This window comes from Sminthopsis crassicaudata, chromosome 6 (genome assembly GCF_048593235.1).
Source record: "Sminthopsis crassicaudata isolate SCR6 chromosome 6, ASM4859323v1, whole genome shotgun sequence".
Classification (NCBI taxonomy): Eukaryota; Metazoa; Chordata; class Mammalia; order Dasyuromorphia; family Dasyuridae; genus Sminthopsis; species Sminthopsis crassicaudata.
The window spans coordinates 160,826,386-160,848,442 of record NC_133622.1 but is presented as its reverse complement, the minus strand read 5'-3'; the positions used below and the strand labels follow the sequence as shown (position 1 = coordinate 160,848,442).

The 22,057-nt window shown below is 39.8% G+C and overlaps 1 protein-coding gene across 1 annotated transcript in view; it reads right to left on the bottom strand.

Moving 5' to 3' along the window:
- LOC141546415 (vesicle-associated membrane protein 7-like) overlaps positions 1-20,206 on the bottom strand; it is a 51,719-nt gene extending 31,513 nt beyond the window's left edge. Inside the window, exons 1-4 of the mRNA XM_074274210.1 lie at positions 20,001-20,206; positions 17,516-17,586; positions 15,686-15,782; positions 11,005-11,106 (exon numbers count right to left, since the gene is read on the bottom strand). Of these exons, the coding sequence (XP_074130311.1) occupies positions 11,005-11,106; positions 15,686-15,782; positions 17,516-17,586; positions 20,001-20,078 (348 nt within the window). The 5' untranslated portion in view covers positions 20,079-20,206. The remainder of the gene's footprint in view (positions 1-11,004; positions 11,107-15,685; positions 15,783-17,515; positions 17,587-20,000) is intronic.
- Between the last annotated feature and the right edge of the window lie 1,851 nt (positions 20,207-22,057).

The following is a 22,057-nucleotide window of genomic DNA, read 5'->3' as shown; positions in this document are numbered from 1 at the left end:
AAGAATCAGTCAAACAAAACAAAAAAATGAAAAGCTGGAGAATAATGTCAAATGTTTACTGGGAAAATCTATAGACCTGGAAAATAGATCTAGGAGAGATAATCTGAGGATCATTGGACTTCCCAAAAATTATGATGAAAAAAAGAGCCTAGATTCTATTTTACAAGAAATAATCAAAAAGAACTGTCTAGAGATAATAGAAACAGAAGGGAAAATAGGCGTTGAAAGAATTCATCGAACGCCTTCTGAAAAAGACCCTAAAAAAAGAACTCCACGGAACATAGTGACTAAGCTGCAGAACTACCAAACTAAGGAAAAATATTGCAAGCAGCTAGGAAAAAACAATTCAAATATCAAGGTGCCACAATAAGGGTCATGCAAGATCTGGCTGCCTCCACATTAAAGGATCGAAGGGCCTGGAACCTGATATTCCTAAAGGCAAAAGAACTAGGAATGCAACCAAGAATAAACTACCCAGCTAAGTTCAGCATTTTCTTCCATGGAAGAAGATGGACATTTAATGAAACAGAGGAATTCTATTTGTTTCTAAGAAAAAAACCAGACTTAAACAAAAAATTTGATCTACATCCAGAAGACTGAAGAGAAGCAGAAAAAGGTAAAAAGAACTCTTGAGAACTGTATCTCTGTTGTGGATATACAGAAAGTCCACATGGATAATTTGATTTTACTGATATAATATATAAAAAAAGGGAGTAGTAAAGGGAAAGGGACAGTATCAGATAAAGGGAAAGGGAAGATAAAAAGAGGGAAACTACATCCCAGGAAGAGGCATAGAAAATCTACCACATCTGAGGGAATTTAGAGAGGGGGAGAAACATTGTGTGAATCTTACTCTCATCAGAGTAGGCTCAAAGAGTAAATAATTGACATATTTGTTTTTCAGAGAATTCTCTCTCATCTCATTATAAGGGGGGAGAGGAAAAGGGAAAAAGAAAAGAGGAATAAGGGAAGGGTACAAGAAAGGGGAAGGGACTTAAAATGAGGGGGGAGGGATACTAAAAAGGGAGGGCTGCACGTCACAAGTGGAGTCCATAAATTAAATACTGGGGAAGGGGTTCAGGGGGGACTAGGGAAAAAAAGCATAATCAGGGGATAATATGATGTCAGGAAATACAGAATTAGTAATTTTAACTGTAAATGTGAATGGGATGAACTCTCCCATTAAACAGAGGCAAATAGCAGACTGGATCAAAAGTCAAAACCCTACAATATGTTTTTTTATAGGAAACACACTTAATGCAAGGAGATACATACAGAGTAAGGGCAAAAGGTTGGAGCAGAATCTATTATGCTTCAGGTGAAGCCAAAAAAGCAGGGGTAGCCATCCTTATCTCAGATCAAGCAAAAGCAGAAATTGATCTAATTAAAAGAGATAAGGAAGGAAACTATATCCTGCTAAAAGGTAGCACAGACAATGAAGCCATATCAATATTAAACATATATGCACCAAGTGGTAAAACATCTAACTTCCTAAAGGAGAAGTTAAGAGAATTGCAAGAAGAAATAGACAACAAAATTATAATAGTGGGAGATACCAACCTTGCACTCTCAGAATTAGATAAATCAAACCACAAAACAAATAAGAAAGAAATTAAAGACTTTTATACTTGGCTATTTTGCAAAAGTTATTAATTTTTCTATTTTTGGTTGGAAATCTCGAATCCTCTAAATTAAATGACATATAATTTGGAAAAAGTGATAATTAAGCCATCCACAATTAGTACCTTCATTTATGTTCCTCTCTCTCTTTTTAATTCTTTGCAAACTGGTTATTGACCCATCATTTAGCTATAGCTGCTCTCCTCAAAGGTATGAATGCTCTTTTAACTGCCCCAATTTAATGGCCTTTCCTCAATCCTCATCTTTCTTGATTCCCTCTGCAAAATCTGAAACCACTCATCTTCTTCTTCAGGGTAATCTTGAGATTCATAACATGGCTCTCTCCTTGTTCTTGGCTGGGTCTTCACGGATCAGTGAAACAGGTGATCACAAGACACTGTCACTCTTCTCCATTCATACTCTTTCATTGAGTGGTTTTTTAGCAACTGGCTCCAATTATCATCTCTGTGCAGACAAACCTAAGATCTATTTGTTCAACTTGAACCTCTTTCCTGATCTCAAGTCTCACAACTTGAACTGGATTTCCTGTAAACAGCTTAAAATTCAAGACCGGTCTCATCTTTCCTTCTCCATCTCTCCTTTCTAACTTCCCTCCCTTCTATTATCTAGGGCACGCTTGTGTTCCCACTCACATAGATAGGCTCAAAACAGGGATTGCCCTCGACACCTCATATTCAGTCTGTGGCCAAGTCTCCTCCTTCCTGCTTTCAGAACATCTCTTGCATGTGCCCCCTTCTCTCTTCTGACTCTGCCCCACCTTGGTATAGGTCTTATCCTTTCACTGTTAAACAACTGAACCGATCTACTTATGAGTCTTCCTGTCTCAAATCTCCCCATGCTATTATTCTCCAATTGGCTGTCCAATTGATCCCCCCAAAATACCGTTAGCCCCCTTGTTCAATAAATTCCAGGGGCTTCCTCAGACCTTCACGATCCAATATCAAATCTTCTTTGGCTTTCAAAGCCCTTCATAACCTGGCCCCTTGCCACATTTTCAGTTTCTGACATCTTTCTCCCCTCCACATTCTCTGGGACCACTGCACGTGCTCCTTGGGGTGCTCTAGCACTTTTACTGGCTGCCTCTCCTGTCTGGATTTCTCTCCCTCATCTCTTCCAGAAAGTGAGAATTTAACAGGCAACATTGGTGACCATTGGTCAAGGATGGTTACGTTCTTTTAGTCTATCCAATGAAAAGGCCCCAGATCTTTTGCTTTTTAAACGGAAGCTGGTCAGGTTCCAGGAGCACATGGCAGGAGCTGGGATGCCTCCTGAGTGTGCAGGGCTTTTCCATTACAAATAATGCTGGGTCTTGGTATTACACAGATATTAGTTACCATATGAAGGAAAAGTCCATTTATTTCAGTGTTTTTCATCAGAAATGGCTATGTATTTTGTAAAACAAAATAAAACCCCACATAATATTTGTTTTTGTAGCTTCTATAATACTGAAACAACTTAGAATTCCTAGTAAAGTTTTTGTGATACAACTTGATCTTTGTGGGATTTTTTTTCTTTTAACCTTTTGCTCTAAGTCTTTGCTAATATTTTATTCATTTGTTTATATTATTTGTTCTGTTTTCTCTGTTTCTCCTTTTTTGTATCAAAGAAGGAATTTGATAGTATCCTTTTTCCTATTTTTTTTTCAGTTTTTGTAATACCAGAATTTTTCTTTGGATATTCCACAGCATTCACTTGTAAATTGACCTGATTCTGGTTCTTTTCTGCTCTGGGTGTCCATTTATGGCTTATTCTATATCTTTTTCTCAGACTTGGCCTTTTTTCCTTCCTTTCCACTCCCCCCTCCCTTTTTTTTTTTTTTTTTTTGTCTAGGGGCTATTCACTGATCTGTTAAACAAACATGGGAACTTCTGACTTGCTCCTTTTCCAAAATGAACTGTTTTTTCCCCCTTTCCCTTAACTAATCTGGTGTGAGTCTCCTTTTTCATCCTCCAGCCTTAGGAGCTCATCATTTTAATGCTGAAGTTTAGCAGGGCTCAAAAGACATGCCCATCCTGTACTCCCTAGAAGGAATCATGAGTATGCAATACCTTAGCTGGAAGTTTGGATTCTTTAAATTCTCTTTTGGTCTTATTCATCTAGGTATTTTTACATCTTTTAAATTATGCATTAATTTCTTTTAGATTTTCAGTATATTATAGAATTAGATCAGACAATTTCTGGTAGTTTCCTTGATTTTTATTTTCCTGTGTGAATTCTTTTTCATGCTGGGTATTGCAGCTTGATTTTCCTCTCTTTTAAATCAGATTAGTCAATGGTTTCCCTATTTTATTAGTTATTAAGATGACCTTCTACAATTTCTTTATTCAATTTTGCTGATTTCTGATTTTTGGAATTTGTTTTAGTTGGATTTTGATTTGTTATTTCTCTTTAATTGCATGACCTGCAATTTATTGTCCTGTTTTTTTTCCTTTTTTTGTTGGGGAAGATATTTAGTGATGTGCATTATCTCCTAGTACTATGACTGCATCCCAAAATTTCTGTGTGATTTCTCCTTTTTGTCATTTTCCTCCATAACATTATCTATTGCTTCTATGATCTGTTTTTTGATCTACTAATAATTTAGTAAAGATTAAATTATTTAGTCTCCATTTAAGAAAGGGTTCAATGATTCTTATGGAAATGTTTTGCATAATTTTACCTGAAGTTTCTTAATGGGGGCAGGGGTGGGAATGAGGGAGAGAATCTGGAATGTAAAAGTTTTAAAACAAATGTAAAAAATTTTTTTTAATGTTGATGCTGTTCTAGTGGTAGAGAATTGATGTGAGAGTCCCCTCTTTGGTTGGAGGCATAGGTTCAGTGTAAAAAGAATTCACGAATCCGAACAGTTTGAATGGCAAAAGGGAAGTTTATTGGCACTGAGAAGTCAGCTTTGCTAGGAAGGCAGACTTCTGAGTGGCAAAGTCCTGTTAGAGAAATAAAGGTTAACATTGAGAAGAGAATATCTTTACAGCAGGCAAGAGTCCTGGTAGGCAGCTGTGCCAAGAAGAGAGGCAAAAGCATACCACTTTGGGCTTCTGCAAATATTTGGAGTTTAAAATTATCCTTTATAGAAGTCTGAGGCTAAGGCTTCCAGTTGAAAAGAGAGCCAATACCCCCAGGCCTAAATACTAATCTTGGAGGGGGAGAAACCAGTATCTGCGGAGGATAAGAAAGGCTTAATGCAGAAGGTATCATTCAAGCAGAGCTTTGAAGGAAACAAGGTATTCTAAAAGGCAAAAATGATTAATAATCATATGAAAAAATGTTCCAAAATCACAAATAGTTTTTATCACTACTAAGCTTGTACCCCAAAGAGATTAAAGAAAGAAGAATAAAATATATTTTTATATATTTATTTGTATAAAAATATTTAGAATAGCTCTTTTTGTAGTAGCTCCATACTGAAAACTCATACAGTGCCCACCTATTGGGGAATGCTAAACAAATCATGGTATATGAACAATAGAATATTGTCGTTCCATAACAAATAGCAAAATGGACAGTTTCAGAGGAAACTGGGATAATCTCTATAAGCTAGGGACAAGAGCAGAACGAGGAGAACAATTTATATAATGATACCCTTATGCAGGGACCATTATTAAGAAAAATCACTTTGAAAGGCTTTAGAAATCTGACAAGCCATAAATCCAGAGGAGCAAAAGAAACCTCACCTACTGCCAGAGACAAACATTTGTGGTCATGGCCACTGTGGAAATTTATTTTGCTAGATGATGTTATGAGAATTAGAGATTGAACATGGAGTGTCCTATATGGGGACCAGCAAGAAGGCCAGTTTGCTTGCTTTTATAACTGTGGTTCTATTTATGCCCTACTGGATACACATAGGCCCTGTCTGCAGACTCTGCTAAGGTCCTTGATCATTTATTTCTAAGCTCACCATGGCGCCCCTACAAATCTTGACTCTACTTCCTTCAGCTTCCTCTCTTCTCTGATTGGAGGGCTGGAAGATGGACAACCAGACTCTTTCCTGTGCTTTCCCTCCAGAGGGCAGAAACTGGACTCAGCTTGCTCCACGCGGCATCTGCTGCTTCACTTGGTTTCAACTCCCCCAAGTCTGGCAGAACTCTCCCCCTTTTCCTGATGCCTTCTTTTAGATTGTAAGCCCCTTGAGGGCTGGTGCTGTCATTTTACTATTCTTATCTCCAGTACTCAGTACAGTGCTTGACACATTGAAGGCATTTAATATTTACTGGATTGGATCCCAAGGGCACAGGACCGTAGAGATAAAGGCCAGCCTAAGGCAGACATGATGTAGCAGCCAAGGGTGGAAGGGCTGAGGATTTTGAAGGACACAGAAGGATGGGGCCTAGTAGTGAGAGAAGGTGAGATGGTGATGGGGGAACAAGTCTGCCATTTTTCCATTATGAGAAAGTAGTGCCTTTGGAAAGGAGCCAGCTCTTGAGGCAAGGGTGACAGGAGGTTAGCAGACAGACCAGACTAAGTAGCTAATTGTTTATTGTCATTTGTTCTTGTTCTTCAAGAGGAACAAAATGACATTACTATGTTGGAGTCAAATTATGGCATGTCCATCTGTGGCTGATCAGACAAATAAGAGCTTGAAATGACAAACACAGGTCAGGCATAAATCGTCCACATAAACGTTTAGAGTAGATATTCTGAATTTGCACATCTCAAATTTTTTTGAGCTACTGCAATCCTGCTTTGCTCACAGAGCACAGAGGCTCCTTTGGTGCTGGTAGCCATGCTAGGCGGTCCTTTGCAGTGTCTCCAATGTCACACAATCAATTCTTTTTTTTTTCTTTTATTAATTTTTATAATTATAACATTTTTTTGGACAGTACATATGCATAGGTAATTTTTTTTTTTTACAACATTATCCCTTGTACTCCCTTCTCTTCCGAATTTTTCCCCTCCTTCCCTCCACCCCCTCCCCTAGATGGCAGGCATTCCCATACATATTAAATATCTTATAGTATATCCTAGGTACAATATATATGTGCAGAACCGAATTTTGTTGTTATTATTGTTGCAAAGGAAAAATTATATTCAGAAGGTAAAATAATCTGGGAAGAAAAAAAAATAATAATGCTCACAGTTTACACTCATTTCCCAGGGTTCCTTTTCTGGAACACAATCAATTCTAAAGTTCTTCAGAAGGACCTTGAAAGTGTCCACGTAGAAGTACTTCTGATCACCATGCGACCATTTGTTTTGTGTGAACTGTCTGTAAAATAGTCTTTTAGATAAGAGTAAATTTGGCATTTGAGTAACGTGGTCAGTCCATTGAATTGGAGCTCTCTGCAGGGACATTTGAATGCTTGGCAATTTAGCTCAAGAAAGGACCTCAGCATCTGGTACCTTATCCTGTGAGGTCATCTTCCTAAGATGATTCAAATGTAAGCACTTTGGTTTCCTGACTTGGCTTTGGTAGACTGTCCAGATTTCGCAGGCACACAACAATGAGGTCTGTATAAGGGCTCTGTACCTTCAGTTTGGTAGTCAGTCCCATACCTCTTCTCTCCCATACTTTTCTTTGGAACCTGCCGAACACTAAGCTAGCTCTGGCAATGCGTGCGTGATCAACCTTATTATCAGTGTGGACATCCTTGGAAAGTATCCTGCCAAGGTAAGTGAAGTTATCCACAATATTCAGAATGTCTCCATCTGCTGTAACTCGGGGTTCCATGTATGGATGGTGTACTGCTGGCTGATGGAGAAGCTGTGTCTTTTTGGTGTTAATTGTTAAGCCCCAAATTAGAACAAATCAAAGGAACATGAAAAATGATATCATCCCAAGATCTCAAGTCCCTTGCCCAGCTTGAAATGATCCTCTTGGGGCCAGGTGCAGGATGACCTTCTTTGCTTGTTCAACAATGAACCTGTCTTTCTAAAATTCCTAATACATGGGCAGCCGGAGTCTGGAAAAAACTATGAGTGAGTCTTCCTTCATATAATGACTTAATCCCTTTGTTAAATCTATGCCCTCTAAATAAAAATGGCATATAACAAGTATACAAGTATACTTCTCTCTGGAGTTGAGCTCTTTTTTTTGAGGCTGGGGTTAGGTGACTTGCCCAGGGTCACACAGCAAGGAAGTGTTATGTGTCTGAGACCAGATTTGAACTGGGGTCCTCCTGAATTCAGGGCTGGTGCTCTATCCACTGCGCCAGCTAGCTGCCCCTATGCTGGGCTCTTTTAACAAGGTTTAATGAAACACTGAAGGTGGAGGCAGGGCAGGTAACGGAGAGTAAGAACAAAAGTATGGGGTAGTTGATCCTATAAAAGTAGTGCCCAGAGTGAGAAAATGCACAATGAGCTGAGGTTGTGAGGAATGCAGAAAGGTGCTGGTTTGGTTGGTTTTTCAAAGTTCTGTTCGGGAAAAGAGAAGGATCAAAGCCACGTTAAGGATGCAGCTGGGGGAGCTGTCATGACGGTAACTGAGGATGGGACAAAAGCAGAACCACTCAATTTTTATTTTGCTTTGGCTTCGTTTTTGAAGGAGACTAATATTTGGGCTGAGAAATGTAGGACACAAATCCAGGGAAAGCAAGAGACACCTTTGAGAGGTTAGGGCCGTGACCCACTGGGGACCCAAACTGGGAGAGCACGGGAAGGTTGCCGAGGCCAGGAAAGGCCCAGCTTGTCCCGCTGTGGTTTCTTCTAAAAGGAACCAGAGGGCTGTCCTAGAGGAGATGACCTTGTCTTTGATTCCTGGCCACATTTGTTGGAGGCCTCATTAAGGAACACTAGAAAAATGTCCATGTGGCTTTATCAATGCAGTCATCCAACCTTGACGAGGGAATGAGGGCGTTTCTGAGTCTGATAATTTGTTCTGTTTCATTGATTGACTTAAATACTACTCCACCCCACCCCCCATACACACACAGAGTGACCAATCATTTTGATGGTAAGTGCTAAGAGATGTAGTTTTGTGCTATTATTCCCTCTTTGTTCTGGCTCTCCCATCCCCCCTTTTTTTCCTTTGAGATCTGAGGCTTTTTTGTTCCTCTGAATGAATTTTGTTATTGCCTCGTTTTGCCAAGTCATGCTTTGGCAGTTGATATAGCACCCGAAGAGCCGCATTTCATAAATCTATACTTCTCCAAGAATGCAGAATGTAATGAGTCCCGTGAGAGCAGGGGCTGACCTCAGTCTTGTATTCCCTGTGCTTAGCTCAGTGCCGGGCACTTAAATGCATACTGTCCCACTCCCCATCCTGCTTAACTTTTGTCCATGTTCTCAGTCAATAGAGATGACAGAACTCAGTATGTGCTAGGCACAGTGTTAAGCACTGATAATACAAATAAAAACAAAAATAAAAATAAAATACCCCCTCCCCCAAAACACCTTATCCTTTTTAAAAAATTATTTATTTTTTATTAATTTTATAATTAAAAAAAATTTTGACAGTATATATGCATGAGTAATTTTTTATATAACATTATCCCTTGTATTCATTTTTCCAAATTTCCCCCTCCCTCCCTCTACTCCCTCCCCTAGATGACAGGCAATCCCATACATTTTACATGTGTTACAGTATAACCTAGATACAATATATGTGTGTAAATCCAATTTTCTTGTTGCACGTTAAGTATTAGATTCCGAAGGCATAAGTAACCTGGGTAGATAGACAGTAGTGCTAACAATTTATATTCACTTCCCAGTGTTCCTCTCTGGGTGTAGTTGCAAAACACCTTATCCTTGAGGAGCTACCTTCTAATGGGGGAAAACTTATATAAAAGAAAGCCTAAAAGTGATGGTGTAAAAGATGCCCAGAATGTATTGGGAATAGCAGAGAAAATCCTGAGTCCAGATGGAGAGAGGGATGGACACACCTGGCCTGTGTGCCCCCCTGAAATGAAGCACTGGGAGAAGCCGTCCACCCAGAGGAAGGATCTCAAAGGCTGGGGGCGCTTCCAAGGCGTGGGGGGAACTTCAAGGAAGAAGTTTCTGGGCCATGGGGTGTAACCAAGATTTCCTCCACAGCTTGTGAGGATGGAGCACTGTCTACCTGTCTTCTCTCACTTCTGTCATATGATCATCTCCATCTTTTCTTCATTAATGTGCTCAGTTTGTAAATTATGATATAAATCAATTAAATAATTTAACTATTACTATCATTTTTGCTACATTGATACACTATGAGCAATGTATGGTTCTCCAATTATTTGTTTATATATTTCTGCAAAAAACATTTTGTAATTGTATATATAACACATAAATATATAATATAAATTATATATAATAAGTATACACATAAATATATAATTAGATATTATGTATAAATATATAATAAATATATACAATATAAGTATGCATATATATGCATATTTTACATGAATACATATGTGTGAATATGCACATGTATATGTGTATAGATATATAGGTATATATATGAAATACATTATCTTTTCTCCTTAATCTTCTGTATTTTTGTGCAATTTTCCATGGTTATATTACAGTTATATATTGCTATATTACTGGTGTGGGAATCAAATGAGGCAATGTATCTAGAATACTTTGTAAGTCCTTAAAGTACCATAGAAAAATGGTTATTTTTGTTTTTACTAAATTCCAACTCCAGTACTTCATGGACATCTTCCATAGTTCTTCCTAGTCACCTAGATTCACAATTTAGTATTTTTAACTTTCTCTTCTTATCTCTCCCATTCAATGAGTTGTCAAGTCTTATGGATTCTGCCTTCTCTATACCAATCATTTAATATTCCTAAACCACATCTTCCTCTCTCTAGAATGGATGTTATAATACATGCAGCTCTTACCACATCTCGTTATATGACAACAGTATGAAAATCAGGTGACATTGGGTTAGTTCAGCCTTTTATGAAGTCTTAGAACAATAGGAATTGTAGCTATGATTGTTATTAACTCCGTTAAAATCCTAGCTCATAACTCAAAGGGCTTAATCTAGAAAGGGCTTAATCTGGAGCTCTGGAAGGTTTGAGAGCTGAGCACAAATTCTAACAAAATGGAGAGGCTTGGACTGTGGGTCCAACAATGGATGGCATGCTGCCTGTCCCAGGACCAACAAGGCCCACTGAGTGACGGGCTTAAGAGTAGATAGTGAGTAGATGATGGATTTTGTTTTTTTCTTCAGTTATGCAAAAAGCCTAGAAATATCTCAAACTGCATAATGGAGGACTCACCCACACTGTAATCCTCAGAGATCTCAGATAAATTTAATGCTCTTTCTTTAGGTCTTTTGATTAGGGGCAGACCTCTCCAACCTATGGTACCAATGCGTTAGCGCACATCCATCCTGTTAATTTTTCAAAACTCAAAGGTACATCTTGTCACACATTTAAAGGATCACTGCAATAACCACACAAAATAGAGTAATAGGACTCCCGGACTGCTTACCATGCATTTCCCCAGCACATGCTGAAAATCTGCAATAATTGCATTTGAAGGAGGAAAAGGTTCTTGTAACATCAAGGGATTTTCAGAATAATTTTTGCTCACCTAGAGAAAGCAATGAAAACACTAATTTATAATTAAATCTATTGAAAAATAACTGAAAAAAGTACAAACAAAAATTAGGGCACATTTCAAGTCCATAGCAAAGGCTTAACGAATGATACAGGATTTCTAACCTTTTAGAAGCATAGTATCCCTGGTATTTAAACATGTGTCCAGATTGCCTGTGTCCTGGCCATCCCAGCTCTGTAAAGTGAGGGAACTAGATGGAATGATCTTTAGTCTTTCTCTAGCCTGTTTCCTTCCTTTGAGAAATTTACTTGCGGGTGAGATCAGAGCATCTCTTCTGGGCGAGTTGAAACCCCCGTACTCCGCGATGGAGAACACTTTAATTCTATGCATTTTGTGGTATGTTGAAAGTCTATGATTTCTGTTTGCTATCTTCCTGGATAAATGGCTTCACTCATTATTTACCCCCCACCCCCACCATTATTACTATTTAACCTTCTATGTGCCAGGCACTGTGAAAAGAGTTTTATAACTATCATCTCATTTGATCCTCACAAAAATTCTGGGAGAAAGATGCTACCATTATTCCTATTTTATGGATAAGGAAACTGAGGTAAGTAGAAATTAAATGACTTGGCCCAAGATCACACACAATTAGTATCTGAGATTGAATTTGAACTCAGATCTTCCTGGCTCCAGGGCCAGTGTTCTATTATACTACCAGCTGCCTATGATGATCTTCTAGTATGTGGTGGGAAGGAGTCAGCCCTGTGGATGATCCCCTTCAAAGGCCGTGATCTGCAAAACCCTAGCAGCTTTTTAGCCTACAAAATTGCGTGTGGAGGCCAGCAATATTGGAAGGGCAGAGTGGTTCACGGCTCCTTCTTCTGCTCCCTTCAGAGCACTCACCCAATCTTCCTTGGAGGGAGGAGGGCAGCATTCCAGAGCCGTCCATCAAGGCTTCCCACGGAGACCTCCCATGGGGATATCCGTCATCTAGCCAGGCAGCGAGCACTGCACACGTGGGGAAGGAAGCCGCCAGTGGTGGCTGCCTGGCCTACAAGGACCCAGGGAAGCCCTGCGTTGTCACTCCTGCATAGCTACACGTGCAGCACTAACTTCCTGTCCATGTTCTGTCTGCCCAAGGAATATTAAAAACTGGATCCCCTGTCCCAATTTTCCATATATTCAAAACCAAATTCATTTTCCTCCTCTTTCCTCTGCACTTTCCTATTTTTGTCAAAGATCCCGCCATCTCTGCAGTGGGCCAGGTTCACACCCTCGGTGTTATTCCTAATTTCTAATTCTCCTTCACCTCCTATGTCCAATCAGAGGCCAAATCTTGTCCTTCCTACCTGAATGAATGAAAAAGCATCTATTACGTGCTTCCTCTCCGCCAGGGCCCAGGCTGCCATGCTGGGGACACAACTACAAAAAGAAGTCCTCCTGCCTCCAGGGAGTTGGGGATCCAGCAGAGTGAAGTTGGGAAGTTCAGGGGGTGGTGGGAAACCCACAGAGCAACTGATGGATATGTTCTTGCCTGGAATGGGGTGGATTTGGTGACTGTTCAGAGAGCCCCCTCAGCAGGTACTACCAGGCAGGGGGAGGGTCTCAGGCAGCATGATGGTTCTGGAGAGTTCTTGCCAATCAGAAGCATGCTGGCATCTTTCAGCTCTTGCCCTTACTCGCAGGGCTGTCATCACTTCTTACCAGGAGCCCCTAAATTGGCCCCCTTGCCTCAAGGCTTTTCCTGTGCACCATACACACAGCTGGCCACATGTTTCCTGCCATGCAGAGAGATCCGGTCCTTAAACTCCAAAGTATTCCAATTGCCTTTAGAATCAATGTAATTCCTTTATTTGGCTTTTAAAGCCCTTTGCAAACTGGCTCTGACCTGCCTCTGTAACCTTATACAGTAACCCTCTTCCTGCCCTTGTAGTCCAGCCAAAGAACTCTTCTCCCCAGTCCTCTTTATGCCTTTGCTCTGGGGCTGTTTCCCAGGCTTGGTATTCTCTGAGCTTTCTAGAAGCCCCCCCCCCCCCCCCCTTCCTAAGACCCTCCCTGCTGCTACTACTCTTTATGAGCTTTGTTATGTTTATGTAAATGCTGCAGCCTTCTCCCCACTTCCCCACCCACGGGAGAGCTCCTTGAGGCTAGAAATGGTTTTATTTCTGACTCTGTCTCCCCAGGGCCTACCTCAGTACCTGGCACATAGTAGGGATTTTATCATGTTTGTGGATTAATTATCATATAGGTTCTACCAGTAAGTGGCCATGTGATTGTTGTTGTGTGCCCTTGATTTAGAGATTAAGTCCTGTGACAAAAGCTTGAGCACATATGAATCAGCTTGAGCAGAGGCAGCATTTAATAGGCTTTTGTTGTTCAGTCATGTCTCACTCTTTGAGACCCCATTTGGAGTTTTCTTGGCAGAGATACTGGAGAGGTCTGTCATTTTCTTCTCCAGCTCACTGTACAGAGGAGGAAATGGAGGCAAACAGGGTTAAGTGGCTTGCCCAGGGTCACATAGCTTGGAAGTCTCTGAGGCTGGATTTCAACTCAGGAGGATGTCTTGGCTCCAGGCTCCACATTCTATCCACTGTGCCACCTAATTGTCCCCCATTTAACTGGGATTGGACAACAAAAAATGAGGGTCGATACAAATGACTCATGGATGCAACTTTTTTGAGTCATGAGAGTCTGGCTTATTGATTTTTCCATAAATTCACATTTGTTGAGATCTCTAATTTGTATTGTACATTTGTAAATAAAAATGAAGACTGAATTTGTTCATTCTTTATCTCTGGTCAGGAAACCACATGATATCTGAACCACTGGGAGGTCAAGAGTGTGTTTGGGTCACAGATAATATAACAAAAAGTGATGTATGGTCTATAAATGCTTTCCTCCCAACAACACTGCATCGATACTTTTGACCAACAACAAAACAAGGAAAAATAATATAGGCAATTATCCTATATAATACTCACTTTTAAGTTATGTATATGTACATACATATTTCAATAGGTGAAAAGATATATGTGATTTCATCTGTTAAAATATACTCCCTCTCAGTAGAAATCATCACCAGCTCCCCATGTCTTGGTGTAGCCAAAAGAATATATCATGTGATGGGCAGTCCTTTGGGTATGAGCCATTTGAATTTAGCTGAGTTGCTTCTTGGGTAACAAATACATCTCCTTCCACTGCTCTGGGGGCAGCTAGGTGACACAGGGAATAAATAAAGCCCAGGGAGTCAGGAAGGCTTATCTTTTGGTGTATATGTGTTTTTGTGTGTGTTACAAAAACATCCAAATATATATGGAGATTCTTTGTTATTCAAGGAGCATTGAATGTCATTTTCTTCCACTCAATATTATTTTGTAATTTTAATAGCATTTTATTTTTCTAAATACATGTAAAGATAGTTTTTAACGTTCATTTTTGTAAAACTTTTATGTTCCAAATTTTTTCTCCCTCCCTCCATCTTTCCCTTCCCGACAACAAGCAATCTGAAATAGGTTAATATGCACAATTTCTTTTAAACATATTTCCATATGTTGCAAGGTAAATCACGTCAAAAGGGAAAGAACAAAGAAAAAAACCCCAAGAGAACAAACAACAGCAACAAAAAGATGAAAACACTATGCTCTGATCCCACATTCAGTCTCTATAGTTCTCTCTCTCTCTCTGGATGCAGATGGCTCTTTCCATCCCCAGACTCATCTTCTTGAGTTCAAATCCAGCCTCAGATGCTAACTTAATGGGGGATCCTGGGCAAGTGACTTAACCCTGTCTGCCTCAGTTTCCTCATCTGTAAAATGAGCTGGAGAAGGGATAGCAAACCACTCCGGTGTCTTTGCCAAGGAAACTCCAAAGGGATCATGAAGAGTGGGACATAACTGAACCATCACCATTCAGGTTCAAAGTCTTTCTAGCTTGGTATAAGATTTGTTACAGAATTACCACACACACACACACACACACACACACACACACACACACACACACACACACACAGCCCTCCCCCTCAGACCTATGATTTAATCGATGAAGGCAGCTTCTAATCATGATTCTCCATCTCCCCAATAAACATCAGCACCTGCTTAGCATCTCCTAGACTGCTGGGGCCCAAAGCTGTATTCTGAAGGGAGACTACACTGCTGTCTCTCCAACGTACACACACATACTTTGATAATATTAATATCTGTGAAACACTTGGCAAATCTTGAAAGGCAGTCATTGTTATCATGTTTGTCATGTAGTATTGTTAGACAATTTTCTATTGAAAAGTATCCTGATTTTCCTGAAAATGGTCATTCTTTGATTTTTTTCATCCACCCAAGATAAGTGAGTCACATTCCCGTTTTCAGAAACATTCTCCAGAGAAGAGATACAAAAGCAGAGGCAAAGGTGAAGGGTAAGATGAAGGATTTCTGAAATATCTGTAGATTTCTAGTGTACTGTTTTCCATCTACTCAATGCTAATTTTTATAGTTAGGGTCCTAAGTATTTGTGAGGTTAGACTACTTATTTCACACATAAATCTAAACACAGAAATCTTACAGAAATTTGGTGATTCAAATAAAGTTCTTAAATAGCTTAAAAAATTCCTTACCTCATCAAGAAATGCAGTTGGTAAGGTAACATCCAAGGGATTGTCAGTGGCACACAAGTAAGTGATTCCATCAATAAAGAGAGTATGGTAGACATAGCTTTGAAAAGATATATACATTTACATCATAATTTTGCAGAAATTCATCTACTTACTCTATATTTAATGTACAAAATTAAAGACATGTAGTTTAATCTAGCTGTCTTTACCTAGGACACTCTGGCTGTGAAATATTTGACATTTTCCAAGTTAACCCAAATGGGATACCTATTTTACACCATGGAAAGCATGGAATTTTTAGCTTGCCCAAAGCATATTTCAGTTGTCACCTCAGATATGAGGCATTTTCTGTTTTTTTTTTCTGAGAATCAATTTTTGACTTGATTATGTATCTATCTTCTTTACTACCCCATCCATTTCCCCCCACCCCCTAGATCAAAGCTTCTTGAAGGCAGGATCACTTATGTTTAATTCTGTAAGTCCTTCACTTTGCACAGTGCCTAATAAATCTCTGTTGAAATTAAATTTAATATATTTGACATTTGAATTTACTTATTTTGACATTGACTGAAATGTTAAATTTTGACAAAATTTGTTACCAAATGGTATGCCAATCAAAGTATACATTTCAAAATGGTCCTGCCAGATGTTTGCTTTTGGGGTGGGTAGGGTCACATTTTGTGCTGGTTGAATAAGAAAATATTCATCTGATTAACCATCTATTTACTTTTGAAGGGAATGGTTTCCAGTGCTTAGCACAGGGACTTAACTCAAGAGTAGGTGCTTGAAATGGACTTGTGGACTTATTGCTTACATTTTTGGCACTTGTTTACCGTGAGGGATGTGGGAAAACTGGAGGGAGGCTCTGTTGGCACATCCCCTAATGCTTCAATCTACAAATTTTTAATTAAATTCTTGTTTTTGATAGATTTCAAATAATCTAGGAGGCCAGAAAACAGCTCAGAAATAATTTAGGAGTAAATTTATCATGTTTATCATGCCTTCATTTTTAATGAGGGATCATTAACATTGCTTTGTCTGGTCCAGAAAGGACTAGCCTTTGCATATGAAGGAGCTGTTACCAAACTCAGAATCATATATATGGCTCAGGATAAAGTAGAAATGACAAATGTATCCTTTTTTTCATATGTGAATTCTCAGTAGTCTTTTGCATTACTATGTCTAGTCATTCTTTTCACATCACAACTTTCCCCATCATAGTTCTGATAAATCAAGGATCTGCATAAGAAACTAAGTGGGAATTTTGAGGAGTTTTGCAGAAGCCACAAGCAACATGCATGCAAAGGCCAGCAGATAACAGAGAAAAGCTTTAGAAACTCACAATGCTTAAATTAAATGTATAGTATTGTATAATAACAAATTTTATCTTTTAATGCTACAACTATACACAATTTCTTCTCTGGGATGAAGGGAAGGCCCAAAAATTTTACTTGGATTTCCCAGATGGCAGAGGTACAACTCCTAAATTGTTCTCATGGTTCACTTAATTTTTGCTGATGGTGAACGCATACAGTCTTTCCCTCTAAATAAAACATCTTTATTTTCAAATCTGTATATTTATTGAGAAAAAAAGTTTTGAATTTTTCCAGAAATCAAGTAGTTGTTACTGTGAATAACTGGCATGATATGAAGGAAAGGGCTTGATAGTTCAAATTGTCTTTAGTACAACAAAGCAAAGATATAGTCTAATTAAAGTCATTTTACAGTATTGTCTAATATGTGCCTTCTCTATTTTTGAGCAGTGAGATCATTAAGTGAGAGCCACTAAAAAGTAATTTGTGCAGACCACAACCCTAGAAACACACCCCTTACCTTCCAATTCGTGCTGTGGTCTTTTTCTCAGCCTTTAGAAGCACTAGTTTTAGCACTGATGAAACTGCATCCTAAAAATAAACTATTAATGTTCAGTCTGTTATAGAGAAACAAATAGAAGATGTATAATTATAGACTTGTTCTTCCTTAATAAATTAACTGGATCATGGTAAGTTTAGCTTGGTTGGTGAGTAACAAATATCATGTTTATTATAAATATTCATGCCCACTGGGAGAAAATAGGATAGAAATCTAGATAAATAATCAATCTTGGTGCATCATAACCATGTTTTGATATGGTTTCTACCATGTAAAGGACCATCTGTGGATTTTCATCAGCACCAATCACCAATTTAACTGGGCACATCATTTTCACGGGATTACTGTAAGACATCTCAAATTCTCATCTCAGCCTCTATCTCTGTCCAGACTCAAGGCCTCCACTGAAACTAAGCAAAAAAAAAAAACAAAACAAAACAAAACAACAACAACAACAACAACAACAAAATCTACTTATAATGATTCATTGCTTTCTTCTAGAAAGAGAAATAATTGTCAAGCGCCCTTCCTCCTGCTCTCTTCAAATAAAAATATCAATCACATCTATGCTATCCAGTGGTCCTCAAAGCTTTTTCTCTTATCAAGTGCCCTGAGGAATGCTGTACACTGACTTTTGTATCAGCGGAAAGGGCGATGTGGGCATATGCCCTTCAGAAAGTCTCCACTTTTGTCTGGTGCCTTGCAGGCTCAGGGCCCGATCCCACCCCTAGCCCCTGAAACATTAACCACGCCCCTTATTGTACCTCCCAAATCTCAGGGGAAGCTATAGCCCAGTACTCTAGAAAACAACCCTGGCAAATTCTGGGTCATTGTGAGAAGGGGAAGAGCGGGGCAAGTCAGAAATGGCCCGAAGCCTGAAAATCCTCCAACTATCTAACTCTCATCTTATGGATGAGGAACGGAGGCTAAGGGGACTCCGAAGTCACAAAAGTAGTGTCAATAGGGGAAGATTTAAGTAGGGTCAGAACTATTACTTTGTATAATACCAGTTTATATTTATATAGTGTTTACTATATACCAGTAAATGCTAAGTGTTCATAATAACTAACGTCAATACGATTTACAACGTACTAGCGCAGTGCTCCTCACCATCACCCGGGGACTTGGGAGCCTGACGATCCCTCTCAGACAAATAAGGAGACCGAGGCAATCAGGGTCATCCAGCTAGTGGAGGATCCTGATAGACTGTAACGTCCTGATTCCTTTTAGTTTCATACCGGTTGTAAATCTTGGCCCCCATTAAGTCCTCACTCTCCCCTCCTCCAAATTTATTTTGAACCAAACCTGTAGTTTCAATTGCATGGAAAATTTCTTTTATCAAGTCATCTTGTTACTTGCTTTGGAATATATTGTCTTTTTTTTTCCCAAGTGAAAATCATGTATATTCCAAGCATATTAACATTCAGTTAAAAAAAAAATTGAGTTTCAAATTCTCTCCCTCCCTCGGTGCCTCTCCCCTCCTGCAGCAGGCAAGCAATGTGATATAGATTATATATGTGCGGTCATGCAATATACAAGGCAGCCTTTTAGGAAGCTCCTGGGCCACCTGCAGGGTCTCAGGCCATCACGGGTCAGCTCCTTCCTAGGCTGCCTCTCCCACACTCTAAATAGGGGGGAGCCTTGTGCTTTCATTCATTCATTCATCCCTCCTTGGGCAGTAAGCTCCTCCTACTCAGGGCGGGCCCCACCTTCTCTGAAACTGATCATCTCCAGGAACCAACCGCACTGGGCCCTGAGGTTGAAATTACTTGATCAGAAATCAGATCTGAAACCTGGTCCTTCCTTCTTGGGAGAAGCTAGCGCTCCATGCGCCCAAGCTAAGAGAGGTATTATCTTTAAAGCACTTAGTCCCAGTGCCTGGCATACAGTAAGCACAAGATAAATGCTCGCTTCCTTTTTTTTCTTTCTTTCTTAATGCAGCCTCCCAAGGGGTTTAATACTGCACCAAAATTTTTGGAACATGATGAACTAAGGAAATGCAAACTAAGGGCAGGAATCGGATGGATCCCCTAGATTTGCAAGTGCTAGATAAATAATATATCATGTTTATTAAATATATTAGCTATATAATAAAATGCATATTGAATTAATTTAATTAAAATGTAAGTTAAATTGAGGTTGGGGTGTTAAATTTTTTTTTTTTTAATCAGGAGCTGTCAAAGGCCTGAGAGGGGGATTAAGGGGGATTCACTTTCCCTTTCAATCAGTAATTTATAGTTGTGGGTTTTCCGGTACCTCCACTTTCCCTCGGGGCTCTGCGTTTAACAACAAAGCCTTTCCCCGAAGCCCGACAGCGAAGAGGACAACCAGGGAAGAAGAGGCCGCGGGTCTCAGAGGACCCTTGGAGACAACACGTGGTGGGGCCGCAGAGTTCGCCTAGCAACGAGAGAGCTAGGCGGGCCCTAAGGCCGGGAGGGGTGGCTACCTGATAGGAGCCTCCAGTCAGGGCCAGCTCCGCCAGGATCACCCGGCCATTAGCAATGCAGCTGTACGTGATGGTCATTGCGGTTCCAAGCCTGCTGGTGGCGGCAGCAGGAGCCTCCCTCGCCAACCGCCCTCAACGGCTGAGGAGGCTACGGCGCAGGCGCAGTGCTGCCGAGGTGGGGCCATGCATGGGTGAGGCCATGAGTGGCGGGCCAGCGGGGATAAGGGGCGGGGCTTCACAGCAATGGGGTGGGGCCACACTGCAGGGGAGGTGCTTCACCCTGAAGGCATAAGACTATGGCTGAAAGTAGCTACTCCCCCGCCCCTCTCCCCCCCCCCCCCCCCCCCCCCCGCCGAAAAAGTAGAATTCCTCATTGCCTGAAATAAAACATCTCTTACTCATTTGTAAAATGAGGAAAATAATAAAATAATATTTGTAAAGTGCTTTGCAAAACTCAAAGCGGTATGTAAATGCTGGCTATCGATTAGCTTATTAAATGTTCTCTTACCTGTTTTAACTATTTTAACCTATCTTTGTCTCGGTCGCTCTGCTCTCCTCTTTCTCTTTTCTTTCCCTCTTTTCCTTACTTTTTCTCTCTCTCCCTTCCTTCCTTCCTTCCCTCTCTTCTTCCTTCCTTCCTTCCTTCCTTCCTTCCTTCCTTCCTTCCTTCCTTCCTTCCTTCCTTCCTTCCTTCCTTCCTTCCTTCCTTCCTTCCTTCCTTCCTTCCTTCCTTCCTTCCTTCCTTCCTTCCTTCCTTCCTTCCTTCCTTCCTTCCTTCCTTCCTTCCTTTCTCTCTCTCTTTCTCTCTCTCTCTCTCTCTCTCTCTCTCTCTCTCTCTCTCTCTCTTTCTTTCTTTCTTTCTTTCTTTCTTTCTTTCTTTCTTTCTTTCTTCTTCTTCTTTCTTTCTTTCTTTCTTTCTTTCTTTCTTTCTTTCATTCTTTCTTCTCTTTCTCTCTTCTCTCTTTCTTTCTTTCTTTCTTTCTTTCTTTCTTTCTTCTTTCTTTCTTTCTTTCTTTCTCTTTCTTTTTCTCTTCCTCCCTTCCTTTCTTTCTCTCTTTTTCTTTCTTTCTCTCTTCCTCCCTTCCTTTCTTCCTTCCTTCCTCTCTTTCTCTCTTTCTCTTTCTTTCTTTCCTTCTTTCTCTTTCTCTCTCTTTCTTTCTCTCTTTCTCTTTCTTTCTCTCTTTCTTTCCTTCTTTCTCTTTCTCTCTTCCTTCCTTCCTTCCTTCCTTCCTTCCTTCCTTCCTTCCTTCCTTCCTTCCTTCCTTCCTTCCTTCCTTCCTTCCTTTTTTCTTTCCTTTTCCCCTTCCTTTCTTTTTTTATTTCTTCTTTCCTTCCTCCTTCCCCTCTCTTTCTCTTCTTCCTTCTCCTCTTCTTCCTCATTCTCCCTTCCTCCCACTCTCTCTTCTCCTTTCTCCCTCCTCTTTCCCTCTTTCTTTTCTTCTCCCACTTCTTCTTTCTCTTTCCTTCTTACTTTCCTCGACAAGGATGCATTTAACAACTCCAGACTCGATAAAACAAAACAAAGGATCCCAGTTACAACACAACCTGCATCTCTGTGGAACCCACCTGTGCTTCCCTTGTACTATGTTTGAATCTTTTGTTAGAAAAGTCAATTTGGCATGTGGTGGGAAAAATAATTTTCAAAATGCCTATTTTGTAACAGGGCAGCTAGGTGGACTTGGAATTAGCAAGACTCATCTTCCTGAGTTTAAATGCACCCTCAAACACTTACTAGCGGTGTGACCTTGGGTAAATAACTTAATCCTATTTGCTTCAGTTTCCTCATCTGTAAAAATAACCAAACCATTTTCTTTGCCAAGAAAACCCCAAAAGGAATCATTAAGAAGCAGACTACTGAAAAACTACTGAATAACAACAAACTTAAACAACAAATAAACATAAAGGCAATGTATGAAATTAGTGTACAACTAAGATAATATAATAATAAAATTAACAAGTAATGATAAAATAAATGCATATAAAATAACACACTAAAATGAGTAACGTGAATAAATTAATAAACGAAATATTAATATATCAATGAATAAATAATGTAT